The sequence below is a fragment of the Rhinatrema bivittatum genome, chromosome 6 (assembly GCF_901001135.1).
Source record: "Rhinatrema bivittatum chromosome 6, aRhiBiv1.1, whole genome shotgun sequence".
NCBI classification, from domain to species: Eukaryota; Metazoa; Chordata; class Amphibia; order Gymnophiona; family Rhinatrematidae; genus Rhinatrema; species Rhinatrema bivittatum.
The window spans coordinates 272,216,361-272,242,356 of NC_042620.1; the positions used below are offsets into that span (position 1 = coordinate 272,216,361).

Below are 25,996 nucleotides of genomic sequence, written 5' to 3' on the forward strand. Positions count from 1 at the left end.
GTGGTGTACAAACCACAAGAAATCCACCATTTTCACAGAGTAGAAACTGATAGTTTCTCCTTATCAGTTATTTTGGCAAAACTTCAGGAATTAGAACAAAGACAATTGTTCTAACCATGCCCCAAGCCAAGGACATAATATACGGATACAAGGTGGAATGGGTGGGACTTCTGACGAGAACTGAACCGAGAAAAAAGACCCTGAGTCTTCGGTACCGTATTATAACCTATTTTGTTTTTTATTTGTTCCCAAGTATTTTGTTTGTGCATATATTATAAAGAAAAATATAACTTTTCATGCTTTCACATAAGCTGGAGTCTGGTGTTATTTTCTTAGTGTGTTTGTGTGATGCAGACTGAACCCATTATAACACAACAGAGTTCCATAATTGTATTACAAGACATAGCATAGAGACAAGAAAATTCCTGTTCTGGGTATATACACTTTTGCTACTGGAACCATGGAAATATTTATATAAGTAACAATCGTGTGGGTCATAGATGCATAGATTTTAATCAGTAAATATATACATAGGAAATATAATCTGTCATCCATCCAATTTCAAAGAAAGTATTGTTTTTATGAATATATTTAAAACAAATTGTAGGTAGTATTTATTTATTTAATTTATATGCTTCTTTTCAGGCACTTCAAAGTGGAATACAATCAGATCCTGTAGGTATTTCTAAGTTTGTACTTGAGACAATGGAGGGTGAAATGATCAATGTATTGGTAGGGGGAGGCCTCGGTGCACCTCCGGGCACCGATACCATCCCAGGAACCAAAGCCAGCTGGGTCGGTTACACATCGATGAATACATTGAGCTTCTCCAGAAGCGGTACGAGGACAGGCAGCACCAGCGACATCCAGACCAGCCAGAATGTTTTGCACACACTTCCCTTTCCCTGACAGCACGAGGACAGGCAACACCAGCTCCGGTGCAGTTGGTGCCACAGGACCGAAGCCCTACCAGCACTTGCTCCACCACTACCTGGATTCAGCACTCCAAGGCCTCCTCGAACGTTGCCAATGCCAACACCAACTGGGAGGAAGGAGGAGTGGCCAGATCTTCCTCTGAACCACGAGGGGGACAGGCGACTGGCATCAGGACCAGTGAAGACCATCGTGGACCCTGGGCATCGATAGAGGATGGTGCTCTTCAGCACGGGGCCGTTTCAAGGTCATCAACAGGGACCGGTGTTGATGTTTCTTAGGCTTCCCTCGATGCTCGGCCCAGTCTTTCTCTGGTGCCGAAGACAATGAACCCAGTTTCCTCAGCCCAGAGGAGAACAACAACATTTAGTCTCCGGCATCTCTATTCATTGGCGACATTGACGGAACAGACGGTCCCTCCGATGTCGATGGCGTGGTGTCCATCGGTGCGGCTCTGAGGTCCTTCAACATCGATGCCATTGATGCCGATGGCTCGGACTTCCTCAACCTGAAGAGCTTATCCATCTTGTCGAGTTGAAGCCAACGTCATTTTGAAGTCATCTGGGTGCACAAGCAGCAACCCCGGACGTGATGCGATGACCCCAGGCAGAGGATGCACAACTCATGAGGATCGGTGATAGACATGGTCCTTGGGCACTGACTGCATCGGCAAAAACCAGACGTGGCCATGACAGATGAAACAAAAGGGCATTAATTGGAAAGCAATGGCAATGGGCGTCAATGGCCCGCGGGCACAGAACCACCAATAGTATGGGAAGAATCGACCGTGAAAGGAAAGTTCCCCAAAACAGCAAAAAACTGGTGACATTACGGTAAGGCACCAAGGGACCTGGCCAAAGTCTGAAGGGCTTTGTTTTCCACAAGGCAAAAAACAGCAAAAATGTGCTCAATCACACCGCAAGACTTATAACTCTGTGAAAAAAAGAGACTGAAGAGGAACCCCAAGTGGATGCATTGTACAGGACATGCTGGGCATGCTCAGTGTGTCTAGTCAAAGTTCTAGAAACTTTGACCTAAGTTTTCTGCATCGGGGCTCCATCTGATGATGTCACCCATGTGTGAGGACTACTATCCTGCTTGCCCTTGGGAAGCTCTGCTCCCCACAAGAACACCTCAGAGGATTCATAGCTGACACCAAAATAACCCCTCTCCTTGCATCGTGTACTGACACACTTCTGCATCAAGGTGGAATCAATGCCATATTGATGTACCATCTGTGACCTCCTGGATCCCTCTGTGTCTATGCCTTCAACACTGATACTCATTAGACATGCTAAGTCTCTCAAAGCTTTCAAAAGCTCTAACTTGGCAAGACTTTCTGCAAGGGAGCAGCCCATGATGTTGTGGTGCATGCCCAGGCAATGCTCCCATCTATCACAGGGTTCAAATTCCTAGCCCAGTTGTGCATGGGGCAATTACCTACAGGCCCTCTGAGGCATCAGATGAAAGGCAAGCATATAACTCAAAGGTCAGAAAACTTCAGGCAAAACTGCATGGGGCACCAGAACCAGTTCACCTTGAGGCAGACAGAAAATAAGAAAAAAAGAAAGAAACTTAAACAGATCATTTCTGTCTCTAACAGCAGCACATGTTAGAGACAGGGATGATCTGCAACCTGCACTCTCCACAGAAAAGATGAGACTCAGGGGCCCTGCATAGGATGTGGGAGAATGGCATGGGCTGCCCATGTCCAGTGAGGCATTCTCAAACCTTCTAGAAGTTTTGAAGTCAAGGTTCTGTGTCGGGCTCCGATGATATATGAAGGACTGCCATCTTGTCCTCTGAGAGTTATCACTGTGCGATATCAGCATGGGATCTATTTACTGTTTGGGATCTTGACAGGTACCTGTGACCTGGATTGACCACTGTTAAAAACAAGATACTGGACTTCATGGACCATCGGTCTGACCCAGTATTGCAAATCTTATGTTCCTAAGTCTCCTCCATTGACAAAGGCCCTATGTCAGATTTCTATTTCCAACACTATGAAAGCAATCTGTAATGGTATAACTTGGAGAACATGTCTCTTAGTCACAGATCTTTATTCTGTTAGAACCTACTGTGTTCCATCTACTCCTAGTCTTTTAGATCCTTTATGAGGTGGAATTTTTACACTCTGGACATGGGAAGATTCTGCAGAATATCGGGGTCAATTTTTAAAGGGTTTAGGCTCCCAACTTTTGGAGTTAGGCTCCTAAACTGGCCCTTTTGAAAATTGACTAGGGCTGAGCTCCTAAATCTAGAAGCCTAAAAAGCAGATGGCTACGGAGTGGAGTTAGAGCAGAGAAACAAGCCTCAATAAATTGGTTAGTATATAAGGTGCCACCCGCCTCTTGTCATTTTTGCTACACCAGACTAACACATCTATCCTTCTGAAGTTAGGAGCTTAACACTGATTTTCAGAACAAGGCATCCAACTTAGAAGCCTAAATACAGGCAAATGAATAGGTCTATATTTAAGAACTTAACTTTTAAGGTACTACATTTATGTGAATTTTCAGCTGAAAACTAAGGCTCCTAAACTAGGAGCTCAGATTTTTTTTTTTAGTATCAGCCTCATTGTTCACAGCCCAATGGTAGAGGAAGTCCTATCCTCCTTTCAACAGAGATGCTGTTTATGACCACCAATTTCTGTGATGGTTACAAAACAGTGTTTCTATAGTTACCTTGTTGCTCTAGTGTGTGTTTATCCTTTCCCTTCACAGTGCCCAATATGCCTGGCACACTTGGTTTCTGCACTAGTGGAACTGGCAAATTGACCAAAGATCCACTACGATTCAGTCCTGTAAAGGAAAAAAAAAAATCTGTCATATCAGCATGACTGGCTGAAAAAACAAATGATCTTAGAGAAATCACAGCCAAATAACAATCACTAGCTACAACTATATCTAATATCTTGAGGAAAAAAACACAAATTTTATTACAGTCACAGGCAGCAAATCTCAGAGAAACCACAGCCTCCTCAATAACAAAAAAATGAAGTACATGGAAAAACTCACAAAGATGGTAAACCTAAAGATTTATTTATTTATACAAACATATCCCACATAATACAATTAGTTTTCCCAATGAGGATTACAAAATAATTTCATAATCATCAAATCAGACAAATACAACAAATAAAATCAGCACATAGATATAAAAAAGAAAAATCCATAAAAAGACTTCAATCAAATGCTTGTTTAAAAAGATGTAGCAAGCAGTACATAACGGATAATGAACTAATAAATCTATAAAATACCTAAACATAAGAGGCCAATATTCAGAAAAGTGGTGAACTGAATACTTAAGTATACCCAGATTACTGGCTATGATTGAAAATAAACATTTAGAGTCAAAGTTAAATGGCAACAAACCCCCCCCCCCCAATCCAACTAACAAATTCCAACTTACCGCGGGCATAGCTCTTCAAAATGTCCCCCAATTTCCATCAAGCCTCCAAAAAGATGTTAAAACGTTGTGGGCCTATTAAACCGAGGAGCTTCCTACTCCCCTACTCACTCCCAATTTCTGAATTTGTGGCCTCTGAGCCTCCTCTTAAAGTCCACCCTCCTACCATACCCAGTTCTCCCCAAAACCCCAATGAGGTTGGGAGCATGGTAGGAGCATAGTACTCCCAGAGACATTGAGCATTGCTCTGACGCCATAGCAATGCTAGAGGCCACCAGAAGCACTATAATCCTACTACGTTTCCATCAGGGTCAGGGCTTGGGGGGGGGGGTGCTAGATGAGAGGGTTTCAGTTCGATTTGTGGGTGAGAGAGTGGACTTCAGGAGGAAATCCAGAGGCCACAAATAAATTCAGAATTTGTGGGGTAGGGGAACAGGTAAATTCCTCAGGAGAGGCCCACAACATTTAACATCTTTTGGGGAGCTTGAAAGGCAAGGGGATTTGGGTGCTATGCCTGGGGTTTGTCAACAGGGTGAGGAGATCAGGCCTGCAAGCTCACTAACATTTTTTACATTTTAGTTTGCTGCCACTTAAGCAGCTATAACTGTATGGTAAAGTCATGCTGTCCCTACTCAGCTAATGCGGCAAAAGCAGAGGGTTAGACAGAAACAGAGAAAACCTAGGATCAGGAGCAACCCTTCAGCACTACATTTCCCAGATTCCCTGTAGCCAAGAAAGGTGGGCATGGAAGTGGGGGGGAACAAAGCCAAAGGATTTGGGTTCCCAGGGAGCCGTCTGGGAGGGACTTGGACAACCTAGATTGGGAAGAAGCAAAAGTGAAAAAGATGATTGATTACCAAGGGGAAGCAGAACCCAGAGCTGATGGAAGTACAGGAGGAAGCGGCTCCTGGCATGAGCTCCAGAGGGAAAGAAGCAAGAGAGCTGCCTGGGGAAATGAAGGAACTAGTGGCCACTTCAGACTAAAACAAAGGAAGCTGCTTTTCCTTACTGTAGGCTCTGAAATTCAAAAGGAGGACTAATTTACACGAGGAATAGGGAGTCAGCAGACCACGGGAATCCAGCTACTGAATTCCACCCAAGGACACGGAGCTACTACAGAATGGTGGAAGCAATTGTAATGAAGGACTACACAGATTGGAGGAATCTTCAGCATGGCAAGGATAGTATCAGCTGCTACAGGGTTAGAGGGATGTTCAGAGAAGAGCCTAAGGAACCAGATACAAACAACGTGAGAATTCTGAAAGCAGAAGGTAAAAGTACTTAATCACGGTGGGGAGAAGCACAGGCCAGACCTCCCGAGAAGTAAGGGGGGGAAGACAGCGGAGAAAGTAATAAGCAAAGGGATTCAGAGAAGGCTACGTAGAGGGGCTGTGAGAGCATCTTAGTAGCTGATGAGCAGAGTCTAACAACCCGGGCCAGTGCGGGGTACTAGGGCCCAAGTTGTTGGTCCACACTTAGGTGTTTTTTCAGTCTCCTGCAGGTAAGCATATTGGTTTGGAGGAAATCCTAAAATGGCTGACAGACTGGATCCAGCAGCAGCTATTCCTCCCACTCTGCCAACTTCTCTCAAACCTCAATCTCACTCATTTCCTCTATGCGGATGACATATAGATCCTCATCCCAATCACAGAGTCCTTGCAAAAAACTATTACCCACTGGAATGACTGCCTTCAACCCATCAAACAATTACTCTCCAGCCTCAACCTAGTGCTGAACGCCAACAAAACGGAGATGCTCATTATCTCCCATGACTCTCTCACCAACCAAGCAAGCATTGCTCAAACCACAAGTTTAAACATCAATTTCTCACCAGACGTCAGGAATCTAGGAGCATGGCTGGACAATCAACTTAAAAAAATGTATAAACACCACCACAAAGGACTGCTTTTACAAACTGCAAGTCCTAAAAAAGCTAAAACCCCTCCTTCACTTCAACGACTTCCGCCTAGTTCTACAATCCATTGTCCTAACAAAGATAGACTATTGCAACTCTCTCTTACTCGGACTCCCCACCAACTCAATCAAACCCTTACAGATGGCCCAAAACGCCGCCGCCAGAATCCTTACAAACTCCAACAAAAGAGAACATATCACACCCATTCTCCACAACCTACACTGGCTTCCTATCAAATACAGGATCCTTTTCAAAGTCCTCACTATCATTCATAAAACAATTCACAGCATCTCTCCCATCAAGTTAAAGACACAGCTTCGACCGCACACCTCCTCCAGACCCATCAGAAGCGCATACAAAGGCACACTGTATGCCCCGCCTGCAAAAACATCACTAAGGAAGTGAGCTCTATCTGCTGCGGGACCCCACCAATGGAATGCGCTCCACCCAGACCTACGACTTGAACCTAGCCATCCGGTTTTCAAAAAAAAAGCTAAAAACCTGGCTCTTCAGCCAAGCTTTCCCAGACACATAAGGAACTCACTCAATACAGTTATTCTCTCTAATGCCACCCATTATTCTACCTCATATTTACTCCCCTGTCATATGCTTCCCTCCCTACTACATCGTTCAATTGCCTACTTTAAACCGTTGCCTTTGTTCTGTATAATTGTTATAATTGGATTTAATTGTCTTAATTGTTCTATTTAAAGCCCTTGGGCTTGTTTGCAAAACCCAGAGAGAGTTACTACTTAATTGTTCTATGGAGCTGTTCTGTTTAACTGTTTCATGTAAAGCCCTGGGCATTTATTTAAGGCCTTTGGCATTTTTCTGTTCCATGTAAACCGGATTGATATGCATTTCCTACAAGAACTTCGGTATATAAAAATTATAAATAAATAAATAAATAGATAAATATCAAAAGTTGGAACAATCATTTGGCTTGTGTGGAGGCTGTATTAGGGTTATTACAGATGGCAGGTCTCACTGCTAATCCTAAGAAGTGCCATCTGGCTGAAGAGGAAGTACAATATTTAGGATATGTGATAGGTATAGGAGTGGTAAGACTGATTATAGATAAAGTGGCAATAGTCCACCACTACACATACCCACAGAATAAGAAACAAGTCAGGGCATTCCTAGGTCTAATTGGGTATTATCAGAGATTTGTGCCACATTTTGTTGAATGGGCATCAGCCCTCACAGACCTCCTAAAGGAGGATAGTCCAAGTCTCCTGCAATGGGATTTGGCACAAGAAAAGGCTTTCACAGATTTGAAGGAAGCATTATGTCATGCTCTGGTTCTAAAAGAGGTGGACTTGTCCATGAGTTCATGCTCCAGACTGACACTTCTGGGGTTGGGCTCGGCGCCATACTGTCCCAGGTACTTCAAGAAGAAGAGCACTCTGTGATGTACCCGAGTCAGAAACTAATAGGACATAAACAGAAGTACTTTATGATTGAAAAGGAGTGCTTAGCTATCAGATGGGCGGTGAAGACACTCCATTGTTACTTGGTGGGGCGTAGGTTTCAGCTAACGAATCACGCCCCACTACGGTGGCTACAAGAGAAATGTAATTTTAATAATAGGTTAGCCTGGTATCTGGCATTGCATAGGGCAGGTAAACATCACCCCAATGCTATGTGCTATCCCGCCAAGGGAAAGGAAAGGTGAAGAGAACCTCAGTAGGGACTCAAAGGGGGGGAGGGAGGAGAAATATGTAGTAAAGATAATGCTGTCCCTACTCAGCTAATGGGGCAAAAGCAGAGGGCTAAACAGAAACACAGAAAACCTAGGTGTCAAGTTCAACTCTTCAGCACTACACTTCCCAGATCCCCTCTCTCCAAGGCAGGTGAGCACGGAAGCAGGAGGGAGTCAAGCCCAAAATTTTGGGTTCCTAGGGAGCCAGCAGGGAGAGGCATGGCCAACCTAGATTGGGAAGAAGCTGAAGTGAAAAGGGGATGGTTGTTTACCAAGGGATGACAGAACCAGAGCCAATGGAAGTGCATGCGGAGGTAGCTCCTGGCATGAGCTCCGAAGTGAGTCAGCTGCGTAACATCCAGCTAAATCAAAGAAAGTTTTTTTTTCCCTACTATAGGCTCTGGAGTCCAAAAGGACCAACTTACCCAAGGAATAGGGAGTCAACAGACCACGGGAACTCAGCTATCGAATTCCCCCAAAGGAGATGGAGCTATTACAGACTAATATCTGAATAAACATACCTGAATAACTTTAAGTTTGCTTTCGTCATGGATAGACTTACTTGGGTAAACTTAGATGTATAGTATTAAACTCATTGTGTGTGCATACTTTGTGCATCTGGGGACAAGTCCTTGGGTATCTATGCTCTATAACTAATCAAGCATGGGAGCTATAGTATGTTCCCACCTTGCTGGGCATTGTAAGCAGTTGCATTTCTGGTCATGCTAGAGGGAAGCCAGCCTGCCAGACTTGCTCTCTGTGTCTTAGTTACTTTGTGTTTCACATCCTCTCCATTCCAGATGACATCATCTTCCCACTGAAGCTGTGTGACCATCAAGAAGTGCTCATCTGCCAGCAGGGTATCCAAATCGTCTGCTACCTCTGAAGCCTAAGATACAAAATAAAAGATCAGAATTCAGCCTGCTTCCTAATACGAACACAATCACTGCCTTTCATCAACATCACAAAATATGACATTTAATTATTTAAAAATTTGTAGAGCATTTATAATTTCTAACCTGTTGTAATATAAGAACATACATAATTAAAACATCAACAATAGCACAAAAACATTCACATACAATAAAAGTATAAAACAATACATAAATATCCTTTAGGCCCTGCTCAGTCTCTCCTTGCCACCTTAAATACACCTGGCTAAGGTCAGTGAATAGTAAAAAAAAAAAAAAAAAAAAAAAAAACAGGCAAAAAAACAAAAGCATAAAAACATAAAATTATGCCTGCCCCATCCTAGTAAAAAGCTTGTTTAAAAAAAAGTAAGCTCTTCACCAGCTTCCTAAACGTCATGTGGCAGGACATTCCATAATTCTGGACCTTGAATGTAAAACATTCTCTGACGTAATTCATCTAACCTGACTATGCAAAACATAGGGATGTTAAGTAAGTTCAAAGATGCTGATCTCAAAGGCCTAGAAGGTCAAAAGATCTTAAGTGCAGTATTGAAACATGGCGGGGCAAGATCATTCAGGACTTTGAAGACAAGCATCAAGATTTGATTTTATTTATTTATTTATTTATTTATTTAGAGAATTTTATATACCGACAGCCGTTTGCTCATCGTATCGGTTTACATATAACTTATAACAAATTGGGAATGCCATTACATAGAACAGGAACAATGTGTACAATAACTAACAATAACAAGATAATCTGGATAACTGAGAAACTATTTACATTCAATGGTATATAGATGATAATTTGGTTAGGGAGGGAGTCCATAGCGTGATTGAGTAACTGGGAAGGCATAAGAGTGTTACGGGATATGCATAGAACGAAATCTTAACGGAGGGGTGTTTCAGGGAAAGTTATAGCAGGGGGGGGGAGGGAGGGACAGCATGAGAGGTCTAAATAATTGTTGACACAGGGTGAGGAGGTAGGAAGTTATAATAGGTAGTTCAGAGCGATGGTTCTAACTGCAGCTCTGTGGGTTGTCAGGCTATTGCATAGGCAGCCAAGGAAGTTTTATTAGGCTGGGTATAATATGTTGGTGATTTGAAATCCCAGTCGCGATTCTAGACACACTGAAGAGCTCTCATAGTCGTTTGGGGAAAGCCAAGGTATAAAGCTTTACAGTAGTCTAAGATTGACAAAACAAGTGAATGCTTAACTGTCTTTAAATCAAACTCATTAAGGTGGGGCGCAGTCTATGTAAAAATGTAATTTGTAGTAAAGCACCTTGAGCTACCTTATTGACGTGGTTTCAAAGGTTATCCAAAAATTTAAACCTTTTCACTTTTACATTGTATTCAGAACATCTGCTCACAGAGAAATGCCCCTAAAGCAGGAGCTTGTTGTATGCACCTTACCTTTTCTGTTACGCACTTTTCTTTGTCTTGCTTGTCTTCCTTTTCTTTTAGCTTGAAACCATATTCAAAGCCACTGCCATCTTCAGGAATTCCCAGCATATCATACCATAGTTGTGCAGGCCCATAACGCCACTCAGCCACCTTAGGCTTTGTTTCTGCCACTTTGTCTGTGTCTCCTGTGGACTGGGAGAACTTAGACTCCACAGGAGACATCATAGTGATCTGTAAGAAAGCATAAAGAGACTTACTTTCCACAACTAAATGTCCATATCTCTACAACTAGACAAGTTCCCAGAGGACAAGTCTATGCACCACTGTTAGCCATGTAGACTTGGGAAAGCACTGTTTTATCCTTCGTTATGACCAAGAAGGATTGGACCTGTTTTCTGGGCTCTTACCAGGTACTTGTGACTTGGATTGGCCAATGTCCGAGTCAAGATGCTGGGCTTGATGGACCTTGGCCTTAGCATTTTTTATGTTCTTTATTTTTGATTTTCACAAGATCTTTGCAATGCAAAATAGCAATCTAAAAAATGTTCACTGCAAATACATTTCAAAATAAATACAAAAGAGAAACTATGTCAACCAACTTCATATTTTAATCTGGCTTTATACGAATTTTGCTTTAAACAATATAACAATCCAATGGAATTAAATTTAAAAGCATTTTTGCACAGCACATTAATTCAATCAACAGATAATCTGCATGAAAATATGAATTTAAGTTATTTCACATTACCCCCAATCTATAAAGAATACCTCTCCATATAAATACTGCAGTTAGAGATTTGACCCAGGAAAGAAAAACAAAATCTCTGACATATAAGGGAACATCTCTCTCCCACACCAATACTACAATGTATCCCACACAACAAGTCTCACCATAAACCTCATTGCACCCAGGAACCCTGGAGGCAACATCCACTACCACACCTCCTCCAATGCAACTGTTTCCTGATCCCCAGGGGGTAATACTCTCCCTTACCTATACAATACTACAACTAGAAACCCAGAAGGCAACATCCCATCCCCTGCGCTCTTGTATTCCAAGACCCAAAAAGAAAGATCTGATCTCCTCACAAAGTACACTGTATCCCAAGATTCAGGAGGCAACATCTCCCACCAGAGAACACTACGTTCTATGACCTAGGGTTAGCTTTTTTGCTAGAAACTAAATAAAAGCCGTCAAAATACAACATGAACAAGGAGCAGCTGAATTGCTGTGGGTTACCTAGAGAAGACACCTAAGGGGTATAATATCTATGTGGGTGTAATTTATAAGCTGCCATTATGAAGAGAAGAGGTATATATGGATATGATGGAAACTCTATTTAAGGACAGCAAGCAAAGAGAAGTGTTGATAATGCAGGAACTTAAATCTATCACTGCAGAATCCACTAGAATTAAAAGGTTACCAGAATCCTGGCAAGAGGTATTTCTCAAGCAACTAATTAAAGAGCCCACCACTGGTGAGGTTACTTTGGACCTGATGCTGATACATGGAACGTCACTGAAGTTATGACAGGGAACAACCTGAGATCCAACTGTGGCTACAAACAGTTGGATCAGAACCAAACTATACTAGAACAAGGGTTTCAGAAGGGTTAACGTTAAGAAAATGATTATATTAAAAAAGCCAGATCAGAAGAGAATTCAAGAGACACAAAGGAATGAAGGACAGAAATAAAAAGGAGTAATGAAATGTTGAGATTACTTACCTGGTAATCTTGTTTTCCTTAGTGTAGACAGATGGACTCAGGACAAATGGGATAGTATCCGCGTGCTAGCAGTTGGAGACGGATCTGACGTCAGCACGGGGGCGTGTATATATCCCCACAGGAAGCGCAGCTGTTCAGTAATCTTCCTTGCAAAAGCTGTTATGGAAGTGTGTACTGACGCTCAATGAAAAGTAAAGAAAAAAGTGAAAACAGGCCTCCCCTGACCGATTGACAGTGGCTGGAGACCGCCAGCCTTCCCAACCGGAAGGCGTGGATATAGGCAGAGTGTACGCTCTTAGGAAAACAAAGTCAAAGGCTTACCTGGAATCAGTGAAAACCCATGTACACAGGCAGCTGGGCGGGATGCTGAGTCCATCTGTCTACACTAAGGAAAACAAGATTACCAGGTAAGTAATCTCAACATTTCCTGGCGTGTAGCCAGATGGACTCAGGACAAATGGGATGTACCAAAGCTTTACACCCCGCCTGGGCGGGAGGCTGCCTGAGGACCATGCAGTACCGCCCTCGCAAAAGCCGAGTCCTCCCTGGCCTGGACATCCAGACGGTAGAACCGAGAAAAGGTATGGAGGGAGGACCATGTCGCCGCTTTACAGATGTCCGCCGGTGACAGCATCCGGGATTCAGCCCAAGACGCCGCTTGGGCTCTGGTAGAATGAGCCTTAACCTGTAGAGGCGGCGCCTTCCCAGCCGCCACGTAGGCGGCTCTGACCACGTCTTTAATCCAGCAGGCAATGGTGGGCCGAGAGGCCGCTTCACCTTGCTTCTTCCCGCTGTGTAGGACGAACAGATGGTCAGTCTTCCGCAGGTCTTGAGTCATAGTCAGATACCTGGGCAGCAATCTGCCGATGTCGAGATGGCGTAATAAACGGCCTTCTTCAGATTTCTTCAAACCTACCGTGGTAGGCAAGGATATGGTTTGGTTAAGATGAAATTGTGAAACCACTTTAGGGAGAAAGGAGGGAACCGTCCGAAGATGGATAGACTCCGAAGTGATACGTAGAAAGGGATCACGGCAGGACAGCGCTTGTAGTTCAGAGACGCGGCGTACGGAGCATACGGCCAGCAGGAATACCAACTTCAGGGTCAGAGACCGTAGAGACAAGCCCCGAAGGGGTCGGAAGGTGGATCCCGCAAGGAAATCCAGAACCAGATTAAGGTTCCATAAGGGTATAGGCCACTTTAGTGGCGGACGAATATGCTTGACGCCGTGCAGGAAACGAGAAACATCAGGGTGCTTGGCGATAGTCTTGCCACCTCTCCTGGGCCCATAGCACGATAGCGCCGCTACCTGAACCTTGATGGAGCTGAGGGAGAGACCCTTCTGAAGCCCATCCTGCAGGAAATCCAACACAATAGGAATAGTGGCGGCATGTGGACTGGTGCCATGAGAGTCGCACCATGCTTCAAAGATTCTCCAGATCCGTACGTAGGTGAGGGATGTGGAAAACTTGCGAGCCCGGAGGAGTGTATTAATCACAGGCCCCGAGTAACCCTTATTCTTCAGTCGAGCCCTCTCAATGGCCAGACCGTAAGAGAGAAATGAGCCGGATCCTCGTGCAGAATGGGACCTTGACGTAGAAGGTCCCGGAGAGGAGGCAGGGGGAGAGGCTCCCCTGCCAGCAGGCGTCTGAGGTCCGCGTACCAGGGTCTTCTTGGCCAGTCCGGGGCCACCAGAAGAACTAGGCCCTGGTGTGACCGAATCCTGTGGATGAGGGCACCCAGTAGAGGCCACGGGGGAAAGGCATATAGAAGAGTCCCCGGAGGCCACGGCTGGACCAGAGCATCGATGCCGTGCGAGCACGGGTCGCGTCTGCGGCTGAAGTATCTGGGTACCTGAGCATTGGACTTGTCTGCCAGTAAATCCATGGCCGGGATCCCCCAGTGATCGACAATCATCTGGAAAGCTGTGGGGGACAGCTGCCACTCGCCTGGATTCAGGCGTCCCCTGCTGAGGAAGTCTGCTGTGGTATTGTCCTTCCCGGCAATGTGGACGGCGGAGATGTCCCGCAGATTCGCCTCTGCCCAAACCATGAGTGGGGCGATTTCTAGAGATACCTGTCGGCTTCTGGTTCCGCCCTGACGGTTGATGTAGGCCACCGTGGTGGCGTTGTCGGACATCACTCTGACAGCTCTGTGCCGCAGCCGTGGAGCGAAACGAAGGCAGGCCAGTCTGACTGCCCGGGCTTCCAGGCGATTGATGTTCCATGTGGACTCCTCCCTGTTCCAGCGCCCTTGCGCGGTGAGTTCTTCGCAATGTGCTCCCCAGCCGCTTAGGCTGGCATCCGTGGTGAGCAAGATCCACGTGGGCGAGGACATCCGCGACCCCCTGCTCAGGTGGTCGGACCGCAACCACCACCGCAGCTGGGTCCGAACATGGACTGGTAGAGGGAGGTGCGTGGAATAGGCTCGGTGATGGGGGCTCCAGCGAGAGAGCAGGGAATGCTGTAGTGGTCTCATATGGGCTCGTGCCCAAGGCACCACGTCCAGAGTGGAGGCCATGAGACCCAGAACTTGCAGATAATCCCAAGCTAACGGCCGACTGGTTCCCAACAGATACTGGATACGCTGCCAAAGTTTCAACTGTCTCTTGGTCGTAAGACTGACCGTGTCCGCCCGAGTGTCGAACCGTACCCCCAGATATTCTATGGACTGGGAAGGCTGTAGGCAGCTCTTGCTGAGGTTGATGACCCAGCCCAAGCTTTCCAGAAGGGCGATCACCCTGTCGGTTGTCCGCAGGCTCTCCACTCGGGATTTCGCCCTGATTAACCAGTCGTCTAGGTAGGGATGGACCAAGATCCCGTCCCGCCTGAGCGCCGCCGCCACAACCACGATCACCTTGGTGAATGTCCTTGGGGAGGTGGCCAACCCGAAGGGGAGAGCTCGAAACTGGAAGTGGCGGTCCAGAACCTTGAAGCGTAGGAAGCGCTGATGATCTGGATGTATCGGAATATGAAGATAGGCTTTGGACAGGTCTAATGCCGTGAGGAACTCTCCGGGCTTGGCTGCGGCCTTGACGGAGCGCAGAGTTTCCATGCGAAACCTCGGCACCCGTAAGTACCGATTGAGGGATTTGAGGTCCAGCACAGGCCGAAAAGTGCCCCCTTTCTTGGGTACTATGAAATAAATGGAATAGTGTCCAGAATTCACTTCCCAGGCAGGCACTGGGAGGATGGCGTTCAAGGTCAGGAGCCTCGTCAGGGTGGCCTCCAATGCTGCCTTCTTGAGCGGGGAACATGAAGACTCCACAAACTTGTCCGGAGGAAGATGATGAAAGTCCAGATAATACCCCTCTCGGATAACTGCGAGGACCCACTGGTCCGACGTGATCTCGACCCATCTGGGGTAGAAGAGGGTCAACCTGCCCCCTATGGCTTCGTCCCCCAGATGAATCGGCAAATTCTCATTGTGGGATGCGACCGGGACCCCCGCCCGGCCCGTTCCCCCGTCTGCGCAGCCTGGACCGAAAGGACTGATTCCTGGCCGGAGGACGCGGCGTCTGGTAGCGCCCTCTATATGGAACAAATCGCTGTGAACCCCTGCCCCTGGAGGGCCGGGGACCGGAGCGCTGTCCCCTCCTGGACCGGTCTTCTGGTAGGCGAGGCACAGGAGAGGCACCCCAGGAAGCGACAAGCTTATCAAGGTCACTGCCAAACAGAAACGAGCCCTGAAAAGGCAATTTGGTGAGGCGAGACTTTGAAGGTGTATCAGCGGACCATGGCTGGATCCATAGGTGTCTCCTGGCGGCCACGGAAGACGAGATCCCCTTAGCCGTGGTTCGAACCAAATCCGATGCGGCATCGGTGAGGAAGGAAAGAGCGGGCTCCATGTCAGCCGCCGGAGCGTTGTTCCGGACCTGAGACAAGCAGGCACGAGTGACCACCGTGCAACAGGCCGCAATCCTCAAAGAAAGAGCCGCCACCTCAAAATTTTGCTTCAGAATGGCGTCCATCCGCCTGTCCTGGGGCTCCCTGAGGGCCAAACCCCCTTCCACAGGAATGGTAGTGCGCTTGACCACAGCACTAATTAAGGCGTCCACCTGAGGGCATGCCAGGAGGTCCTGGAGAGCCGGTGCCAATGGGTACATGCCTTTCAGGGCCCGGCCCCCTTGAAATGAGGCCGCCGGTGCCGCCCATTCCAAATCAATGAGTTGCTGAGCTGCCTGCAAGAAAGGAAAATGGCAGGCTGTAGGACGAAGACCTTCCAGCAGGGGGTTCTGCGCAGAAGGAATCGAAGCACTGGGTCCAGTGATCTCCAACTCCGCCAGACACTGAGACACGAGGTCCGAGAGGTCCTCCTTAGGGAAAAAACGCCGCATAGTCCTATATGGCGCAATCCCCGGGGGGAGGTCCCCCTCGTCCGGGAGTTCGGACTCGTCCGGTGAAACCTCCTGGTCCGAGTGATCGGGACTGTCCAATAGCGGGAGGTCCCGCTCCCGAGAAGGCTGCGAGGGTCCCGGAACAGGATCCCTAGAGGCTGCCATCATGGCGGCAGCCGCAGCATGCGCCGGAGACGCCGCCACCGCAGGAACCGCAGCAACCGCCGGAAGAGCAGGCGCAGCAAGGACCGTAGGGGCAGGACGCGAAGCCGTCTGCATCTGGACAAAGGCATGAATTCCCTGAAAAAGATCCACCCAGGAAATGGAAGCAGCCTCAAAACGCCGGGGGACCAGATCCCCCGGGATTCCCGAGCGGTCGAGACTGCCTCCCAAATCCGGGGTAGCCGCAGGTGAACTGTCAAAAAACTGCAGCTGAGATTGGTCCTGGCCGGAGGGTCCCCCGGCCGCCGCACATTGGGTACACAGGGAGTCGGGGTCAGTACCGCGCGTGGCACGAAGGTGGCATGCGGAGCAGAGGCCCAGAGCTGAAACGTCTAGGGCAAGTGGCGGGGCAGCTGCGGCCGCGGCTGCGAGCTGATCCATGAGCAAAATATAGCAAGCGTGCGCTTCGTATGCGGCAGCAATAGGCGCAGGCTAGAACAGGCGCACAATAGCAATAGGATGCGGCAGCAATAGGCGCTGAATAGAGCAAGCGCACAATAGCAAAGGCAAGTGGCAGCAATAGGCGCTGAGCAAAACAAGCGCACAATAGCAATAGTAAGCGGCAGCAATAGGCGCTGAGCAAAACAAGCGCACAATAGCAACAGTAAGCGGCAGCAATAGGCGCTGAGTAGAAACAGGCGCACAATAGCAAGAGTATGCGACAGCAATAGGCGCCGAAAATAACAGGCGCACAATAGCAACAGGCTGTGGCAGCAAGAGGCGCTGAGTAGAACAGGCACACAATAGCAACAGTGTGCGGCCGCCGCCGCTACCTGAAGCGCACAACACTAAGCAGGTAGCAAGATACACCTAATGGCAGACAGACAGCAGCAATATGCGGTACATACTCACAGTGGCAGCCCATAAGCAAGAACAAGGAGGAAAGAAAGCCGCGCCCATTACAGGCGCGGAATACCTGAGTAAGGCCACAAATGGCGTCCTCCGCGGCTTGCCACGCCGCCGGTCCTCGAGATAGCGGAGACCTGGGTGAAGAGACGTACGCCGCACCAAATCTTCAGCGCTGCCGGGCAGGATCACAGGCGGTCTCCGGCTGCGAGGGGAAAGGGCCGATACCTTTCACCGCCGCGGTTGAGGCACTGCACCCGCCACCTCGTCCACGCCGGGAGCGAGGGCCTCGGCGGGGACCGAGGACTTACACCTCCGGGGGACCACGGCAGTCACCCCGGGAAGCTCAACTGGGGGGCACGGCCAGAACGGCCCCTGAGGAGCGCGGGGCTCAAAAAGGTGTTGAAGAAAGGTAAAGTAGAATCTAGAAGAGAAGAAAACAAAAATGAAAGAAGTCTTGGAAAGCACGCTGAACCAGCGTGCAGGCACTCCAAACTGCTTTGGAGACGGAAATTACTGAACAGCTGCGCTTCCTGTGGGGATATATACACGCCCCCGTGCTGACGTCAGATCCGTCTCCAACTGCTAGCACGCGGATACTATCCCATTTGTCCTGAGTCCATCTGGCTACACGCCAGGAAATAGGCATGTTAGCAAGAATAAGGAGACCCTCTATGATTCACTAAAGTAGAAAAAATAGCATTCAGGAAATACAAGCACACAGCAGAAGGAACTGGCATATTCCTGTGCTCAGCATTGTGCATTGACTATGACTAATGTCAATGCTTCTTCGGCTTCCCTTAATGCTCGACATAGTCTGACCCCAGTGCCGAGGCCGATGACGAAGACCCAACGTCCTCGGCCTGGAGGAGCTCAACAATGGCCGGTCTCTGGCGCCCATCAGCTGACATCATCGATGGAACCAATGGCCCCATCAATGTTGATGGCTTGGTGTCCATCTGTACAGCTCCATGGTCCCTCGATGCCGAAGGCACGGTCTTTTCCGACCCGAAGAAGTGCTCTATCTTATCAAGTTGGAACCAGTGTGCCTTCTGGGTCATCTGGGCACATCTGCTGCAACCCCAGGCATCATGCGATCCCCTAAGCAGAGGACGCATCTATTATGGGGGTCCATGATAGACATAGTCCTCATGCACCGGAGGTGGACACGACGAGACAAAATAAAAGGGACACGATGTTGAAATCAATGGCTATGGGCGTCGATGGCCAGCTGGCACAACTGCACCGCCACCCTGGGGGAGTTGAGATGAAAAGAAACTTACCAGAATCGACAAAAACCTTATCTAGGGAGCTAGAGGGGGAACTAAAGGGAACCCGGCACCAACTGCACGAGGTAGAGAAGAAATACACACAAAAATACACAAAGAAAAAAACGTGTGAAGCTTTCCAGCACAGCCCAAGTAGGCCCAAAAGAGCGAGGCTCACTCGACCATGACGTTGCCGAAAAGAAGAGACTGAAGGGTACCCGCATGGATGTGTGCTATAATGCATGCTGGGCATGCTCAATGAGGCCAAGTCAAAATTCTAGAAACTTTGATATATGTTTTCCGTGCCGGGCTCCATTCAATGATGTCACCCATGTGTGAGGACTACCAGCCTGCTTGTCCTTGGAGAATCTATAAAAGAAAAAATGATTGGAATGGCTGGAAGATAGGGAGGGGGTGGGTGGAAATCAAACTAATGACTAGTTGACCAGTAACCAGTACTCTCACCTTTTCATAGCAAGTAAGTAACCTTGGTGTTTTTGCAATTTTAATAGTTACAAATATTAATCTTTTCTAGCCCACAACATAAATCCAAAGACTGTTATCCTTAAAAACACAAGTCTTTACACTTGCAAACAAATACTTACTAGCTCACAAATAAATCAAAAGTCTATTTCCCTTAAACACACACAATTCTTATCGCCTGCAAACAAATAACAGTCTTAAAAACTAACATACAATATACACAGCCAATAATAGTTTAATCCTTCAAAAACTTTTTTTTCAAGATTTAAATGTTCTTTCCCAGCAAGTCCACCATCAGCAGATGAAGATTCTGCAGTCAGCACTCCCCCTGGACTGAGGTTTACTCATTTTGCTTTTCCAATACATCTGTGATTCTAAGGCAATTACTTCAAACAAAAATACTTTAAAAACAGTCTCTGAGTGATTCATACTGCAAGTAGATTAACAATTGGCCTTCTTAGCTAATTTCCCTTTCTGTTTCTAACACTTTCCTTTATACCTTTCTATATCAAAAACTTCAGGAACTTATGCTCTCACCTTTTCAGATCAAGTAAGTGACCTTTGCAAACTCAATTTTAATACATACAAACATTAACCTTTATTAACTCAGAAAATTAATCCAAAGTCTATTCTCCCTAAACACACAAAATACTTTACACTTGCAAATAAAGCCTTACCAACACAATCACTGGATCCAGTAAGGGTATGCTGCTTTGTGTCAAAGGTGTTACAGGAACATTGAACGAAGGAGGAATCTTGTCCTTGGGCAAGTCTACTTTCTCCTTCACAGAGATATTTCCCTACACTTGGTTCGCTGACATCATCCTGTCCTCAGCCATCTACTGTTCTATAACTAGCTCTGGAGTTATGTCAGAAGTTCCCATACATTTAGATGTAACTCATCATCAGGTGCGCAGACGCATGTGCATTCGTTGGCCCGTGCCAGGGGACACGGCTATTTTATGACTTGACACACGTATAAAATAGCCTGACTGCGCGCAAATATGCAAGCAATTTTAAGTGGACGCTTGCCAATATGCACAAATGATGCTTCTAATAGAAATTAGGGAAGTTAACAAAATCAGCAGCACAGAATGGGTCATTTCAATTACCCTAGTATTGACTGGGTGAATGTTACATCAGGACATTCTACAGAAATAAAGTTTCTAAAATGAAATAAAAACTGCTTCATGGAGCAGCTGGTACAAGAACCAACAAGAAGAGAAACTATTTTAGACCTAGTCCTTAGTGGAACACAGGATTTTAGTGCGAGAGGTAACAGTGTCAGAGCCACTTGGAAACAGTGATCACAACATTATCAAATTTGACTTAATAACTGGAGGGAGTGCAAAAAAGAAATCTACTACGACAGCATTTAACTTTCAAAAAGGTGACTGTAATAAACTGAGGAACATGGTTAGGAAAAAACTGAAAGGAGCAATTGCAAAGGTTACACAATTAGCTCAGGCATGGATGTTGTTTAAAAATACCATCTTGGAAGCCCAGAACAGATGTATATTCCATGCATTAGAAAAGGTGGAAAGAAGGCTAAACAACTACCAGCAAGGTTGAAAGTGAGGTGACAGAGGCTATATCTAAATGAACATCTTTCAAGAAATGGAAAAGGGATCCAAATAAACAAAACAGGAAACTGCAAGTCAGATGCACAACACTGATAAGAAAGGCAAAGAGAGAATTTGAAAAGAAGCTTACTGTGGAAGCAAAAACTCATAATAAATACTTTTTCAGGTACATTTGAGGTAAAAAGCTTGCAAGGGAATCAATTAGACCAACAGATGATCAAGGGGTAAAAGGAGCACTTAGGGATGACAAAGCCATAGCAGAGACACTAAATTAATTTTTTGCTTTAATATTCACTGAGGAAGAAGAAAGAGATATTCCCATGCCAGCAATGATATTTACAGGTGATGATTCAGAGGAACTGAAACAAATCTCAGTGAACCTAGAAGATGTACTAGGGCAAATTGACAAACTAAAGAGTAGCAAATCACCTGGACCAGATGGTATATATCCCAGAGTGTTGAAAGAACTGAGAAATAAAACTGCGGACCTTCTATTGGAAATTTGTAAGCTATTAATAACATCAATCTATGGTACCTGAAGACTGGAAGGTGGCCAATATAATGCCAATTTTTAAAAAGGGATCAAGGGGTGATCCAGGAAATTACAGACCAGTGAGTCTGACGTCTGTGCCAGGCAAAATGGTAGAAACTCTCATAAAGAACAAAATTGCTGAACATAAAGATAAGCATAGTTTAATGGACAAAGTCAACATGGATTTAGCCAAAGGACGTCTTGCCTCACAAATTTGCTACATTTTTTGGAGGCATAAACAAACATGTGGATAAAAGTAAGCCAGTTGACAGTGTATCTGGATTTCTAGAAAACATTTGACAAAGTCCCTCAATGAGAGACTTCTTAGAAAATTAGAAGGTCATGGGATAGGTGTCAATGTCCTATTGTGGATTGTCAACTGGTTAAAAGATAGAAAACAGAGAGTAGGACTAAATGGTAAATCTTCCCAATGGAAAAATGTGAATAGTGGAGTGCCCCAGGGAGCTGTTCTAGGACTGATGCTTTTTAATCTACCTTATAAATGGGCTCTGACCGACGGCCCGCAAATGCGCAGTATACAGCAGCTCTACCGCACATGCGCGGGCAAGCACGTCGGTCAGAGCGGAGCGTGCCCAAAAATAAAATGGCATTGGGAGGAGCAGGAGCGGCGGCAGCGAGGAGCAGGAGCGGTGGCGGCGCGCACAAGGGACGGACCCCCCGGAGATCTTCCGTCTGCCGGTTGTGGATGAGCTGAGAGGAGGAGTGACTGAGGGGATGGAGGAGGGAGGAGAGAGTGAGGGGAGGGGGAGGGAGAAGAGAGGGGGGGGAAGGGGAGGGAGGAGAGAGGAGAGAGGGGGAGGAGAGAGGGGGGAAGGGGAGGGGGGAGGGAGGAGAGAGTGGGGGGAGGAGAGAGTGGGGGGAGGAGAGAGTGGGGGGAAGGGGAGGGAGAGGGAGGAGAGAGGGAAGGAGGGAGAATAGAGGTGGGAGGGAGAATGAGGGAGAGGGAGTGGGAGTGGGAAGGAAATGGACCGAAAAATTTTTTTTAATGTAGCCCATTCTTACGGGCTTAATGGCTAGTATATTTATAAATGACCTGGAAATAGGAACAGCAAGTGAGGTGATCAAATTTGCCAATGACACAAAATTATTCAACATTGTCAAATCACAAGAGGATTGTGAGAAATTGCAAGAGGACATTGCAAAACTGGGAGACTGGGCATGCAAATGAAATTTAATGTAGACAAATACAAAGTGATACAATTGGGGAAGAGTAACACAAATTATAGCTACAAAATGCAAGGTTCCACATTAGGAGTTCCCACTCAGGAAAAGGATCTAGGTGTCATTGTTGAAAATAATGTTGAAAGCTTCTGCTCAGTGTGCAGCAGCCGCTAAGAAAGCAAATAGAATGCTAGGGATTATTAGGAAAGGAATAGAGAATAAAACAGAGAATATCATAAAGCCTCTGTATCGCTCCTTGGTGCAACCTCATCTTGAGTACTGTGTTCAGTTCTGGTCACCACATCTCAAGAAAGATGTAGCAGAATTAGAAAAGGTACAGAGAAGGGCGACCAAGGTGATAAAGGGGATGGAAGAATTCCCTTATGAAGAAAGGCTAAAGAGGTTAGGACTCTTTAGCTTGAAGAAGAGATGGCTCAGGGAAGATATGATAGAGGTCAATAAAATAGTAGAGTGGAATGTAACGAGTTTACTTTTTCAAAAAGTACAAAGACCAGGGGACACACAATGAAGCTACTAGGTAATAAATTTAAAACTAATAAGAAAAAATATTTTTTTACTCAATGCATAATTAAGCTCTGGAATTCGTTGCCAGAGGATGTGGTAAAAGCTATTACAATAGCTGCATTTAAAAAAGGTTTGGACAAGCTCCTGGAGGAAAAGCCCATTAACAATTATTAAGGTAGAGCTGCAGAAAAGCACTGCTTATTCTTGGGATAAGCAGCTTGGAATCTATCTACCCCTTGGGATCCCACCAGGTACTTGTGACCTAGATTGGTCACTCTTGAAAAGAGGATACTGGGCTTAATGGACCCTTGGTCTGACCCAGTATGGCAAGTCTTATGTTCTTATGTACCACATAAGTGGAGGGATTTTGAAAGCCACATGCACCAATGCCATTTTCCCAGTTCATTACCATTTTGCTCAGTTAAGAGATAGGACTTCCAAATTTCCCTAGTTTCATAGCCTCCCTTCTCCCCTGTTAGACACGACCCTTAAAACCCGCTTTTCTGTCTCAATTTTGTTTTACAGCTTGCACATTCTCCATAGCAGAAGTAAAGGTACGTGGCAAGAGACCCTGGTGTGCGCGTATTTACACACTAATTTCAAGTTGAAATTCAGGAAGCCCCACCCACACCCGTTTTGGAACTTTTCATCTGTGTGCATAGTTGGAGATATGTGCACAGGCAGGCAGCTTTTAAAATCCGCTTGGCACGTGCCAGCCCTCGCAGTTTTGGCACACGCCAGGCTTTTAAAATTCACCTTTTAGTGTTTAAAGTCTAATGTCACCTGTCACCCCCTATGTTCAGGCCTTGATGGATATATCACCTAGGCTGGTATTGCTGGAGGTGTCCAGGTTGAGAGAAACTTCAAAATCTGGGGAGCCAACTGGCAATCATTCCCCTGGCAGCACCCCAATGACTGTATTGCAGGTCTTGCACTGATGAAAAAGGAGTCCATTCGGCCAAGGAAAGTCCCGGGGTCTGTAGGGAAGACCCTAACTTCCACTTCAGCCTATAAGTAGTGAACGTGGTGGTTGTTATAATTACTGCTGAGTGCGGTATCTGCTCTTGTGTTCCGTGGTTCTTACAGTGTACCATGAAACACAGCTACTATATATTTACCATCAGACCAACCCTGGGATGTTTTCAGCTTCAACGCCTAATGAGGACTACCAGGCTTAAGTGTGGACTCTCCATCTCTTCAGTAATACCATGGACCTCAGAAGGGATGCAATAGCTCTAAACAGGGCTTTTAGTCAGTCGCTAAATGATTAACAAGTAAATCAGAACTGCTTTGAGAATGTAGAGCATGCTACTTACTTAACTAACAATATATGCTTTGTGATACAGCATCTTTGTAACTCTTTCAGATTTGGATTGTGAAACAGCTGATCCCAGTACTGCTGCTCTGCCAGCCTCTTCAACAGCCTGAACTTACAATCGTGGCTCTCTCTCATATTTGTGTGAGTGTGTCACATGACATCAGACTACCAGAGAGACCAAAAAGGAACTGGGTGGGAAGACAGAGTACAGCTGAAGAAAGCAGAAGATAGCCGAGGACCCTAAGAGGCGAAGGAGTTTTTGGCCTCAAAACACCTTGAGGTGCACAGAGATTTTAACATGAAAATCCCCACAAATACTTGAATGGGTCTGACCTAACCCTGCCTCTCCTGCCACCACTTTCCCCAGTTTGGGGCAGGGAGCAATTTTCTCTGCAGGTGAACATCCATTTAGCAAAGGACAATCTCTCTGAAAACTCCCACTAAATGTTCAGTTCTGCAATGATTCTTTCAGGTGTTGCCATCACTAGACCAGCCTGGATCCAGAAAGAATCTCACCTTAAGCTACTTTTTCACCAGAAGGCCACTTAAGTGCTGAAGGGCTCTAGTCTGTTTTTAAAGCTCAGGAAGCATCTTCTCCACTCACCTCGTCATCTGACAGACAATGTTCTGGGGGAGGAGGAGGAGCAAATTCGTACTCCCACGGAGACTTTTTTCCCACAGTCGACTCTACTCCCTCTCCTTCCTGTGGCTGAATTTCCTGGTTCAGTTCTCGATGTTTCTTCTTTCTTTTCTTACGTGCACTGCGCCAAACTGACAGCACATTCTTACCTGGTCCAAACAGACGAAGAAAACGCAGCACCTGTAACACAGAGGGAACGTAAACTTTCTGCACGAGGAAAAAAATGTACTTCAAATGACAAGAAGCGTTATATTTGTTTAGTTACAGTATTTATTGGGAGCTCTACCCTGGTCTGTAACATTTTACCACTTTACCCATCTTTTTAAAATCTTCTCCCCTTCTAAAGTCTTAAACATGCCACATCAGGCATATTAAGAAAGTATGGGGGCCGATGTAATAAGAACTGGGGAGAAATCAGTGCTAGTTGTCTGTGCATATTTTTTTTAGTGCATGTGGCAAAAGCAGGCTCCTCCTGGGACGTAATAAAGGATGGGTATGCAAATGAGATGCATGCAGAAAAACCATGCTAAAGTAAGATACATGTGAAATTGTGCGCAAATATGCATGCTCAAGACCCTATGTAATAAACCACGCAGAAACCTGCATTAATGTGGTGGCCCATGAGTGATTCTCTGGGTGAAAGCCTTCCCCTTTCATAAAACAATGAAGAAATTGGTGGTCTGGGAGTGGGACTGACGATGGGTACAGCACTGTCTAACCCCTTCATGTTCCGTCTCTGACTGCATGGCAGCTGAACCGGCAGATACAGGTAAGCGCGGGAAATGCAGCAGAGATTTCTTCAGCCGACCAGCAAAATGTACCACAGCATCCGGGAAAAGTGAAGGTAATCCATGATTATCCCCAGAGCTGCATGGACACACAATCACACTAATGCCTGCAATGGAGTAAACCGGCCTTCAGATATGCGCTTTAACTTAACTCCTGCCCTGACCCAGGCGCTAAAAAACCCGCGTACAAAAACCAGCACTAACTGATGCGTGGCTCCCTGCATAGCCCATGAATAGTTAATTGCCTCCTTTGCATGCCATTTGCAT

At 46.2% G+C, this 25,996-nt stretch overlaps 1 protein-coding gene across 4 annotated transcripts in view; it reads right to left on the reverse strand.

The window, feature by feature from the left end:
• The window catches only part of TAF1 (TATA-box binding protein associated factor 1), a 441,469-nt gene that overhangs the window by 328,507 nt on the left and 86,966 nt on the right, over positions 1-25,996 (reverse strand). For all 4 annotated transcript variants that reach the window (XM_029607221.1, XM_029607219.1, XM_029607220.1 and 1 more), the window contains exons 6-9: positions 24,906-25,121; positions 10,289-10,510; positions 8,649-8,850; positions 3,621-3,737 (exon numbers count right to left, since the gene is read on the reverse strand). In XM_029607221.1, the coding sequence (XP_029463081.1) occupies positions 3,621-3,737; positions 8,649-8,850; positions 10,289-10,510; positions 24,906-25,121 (757 nt within the window). The remainder of the gene's footprint in view (positions 1-3,620; positions 3,738-8,648; positions 8,851-10,288; positions 10,511-24,905; positions 25,122-25,996) is intronic.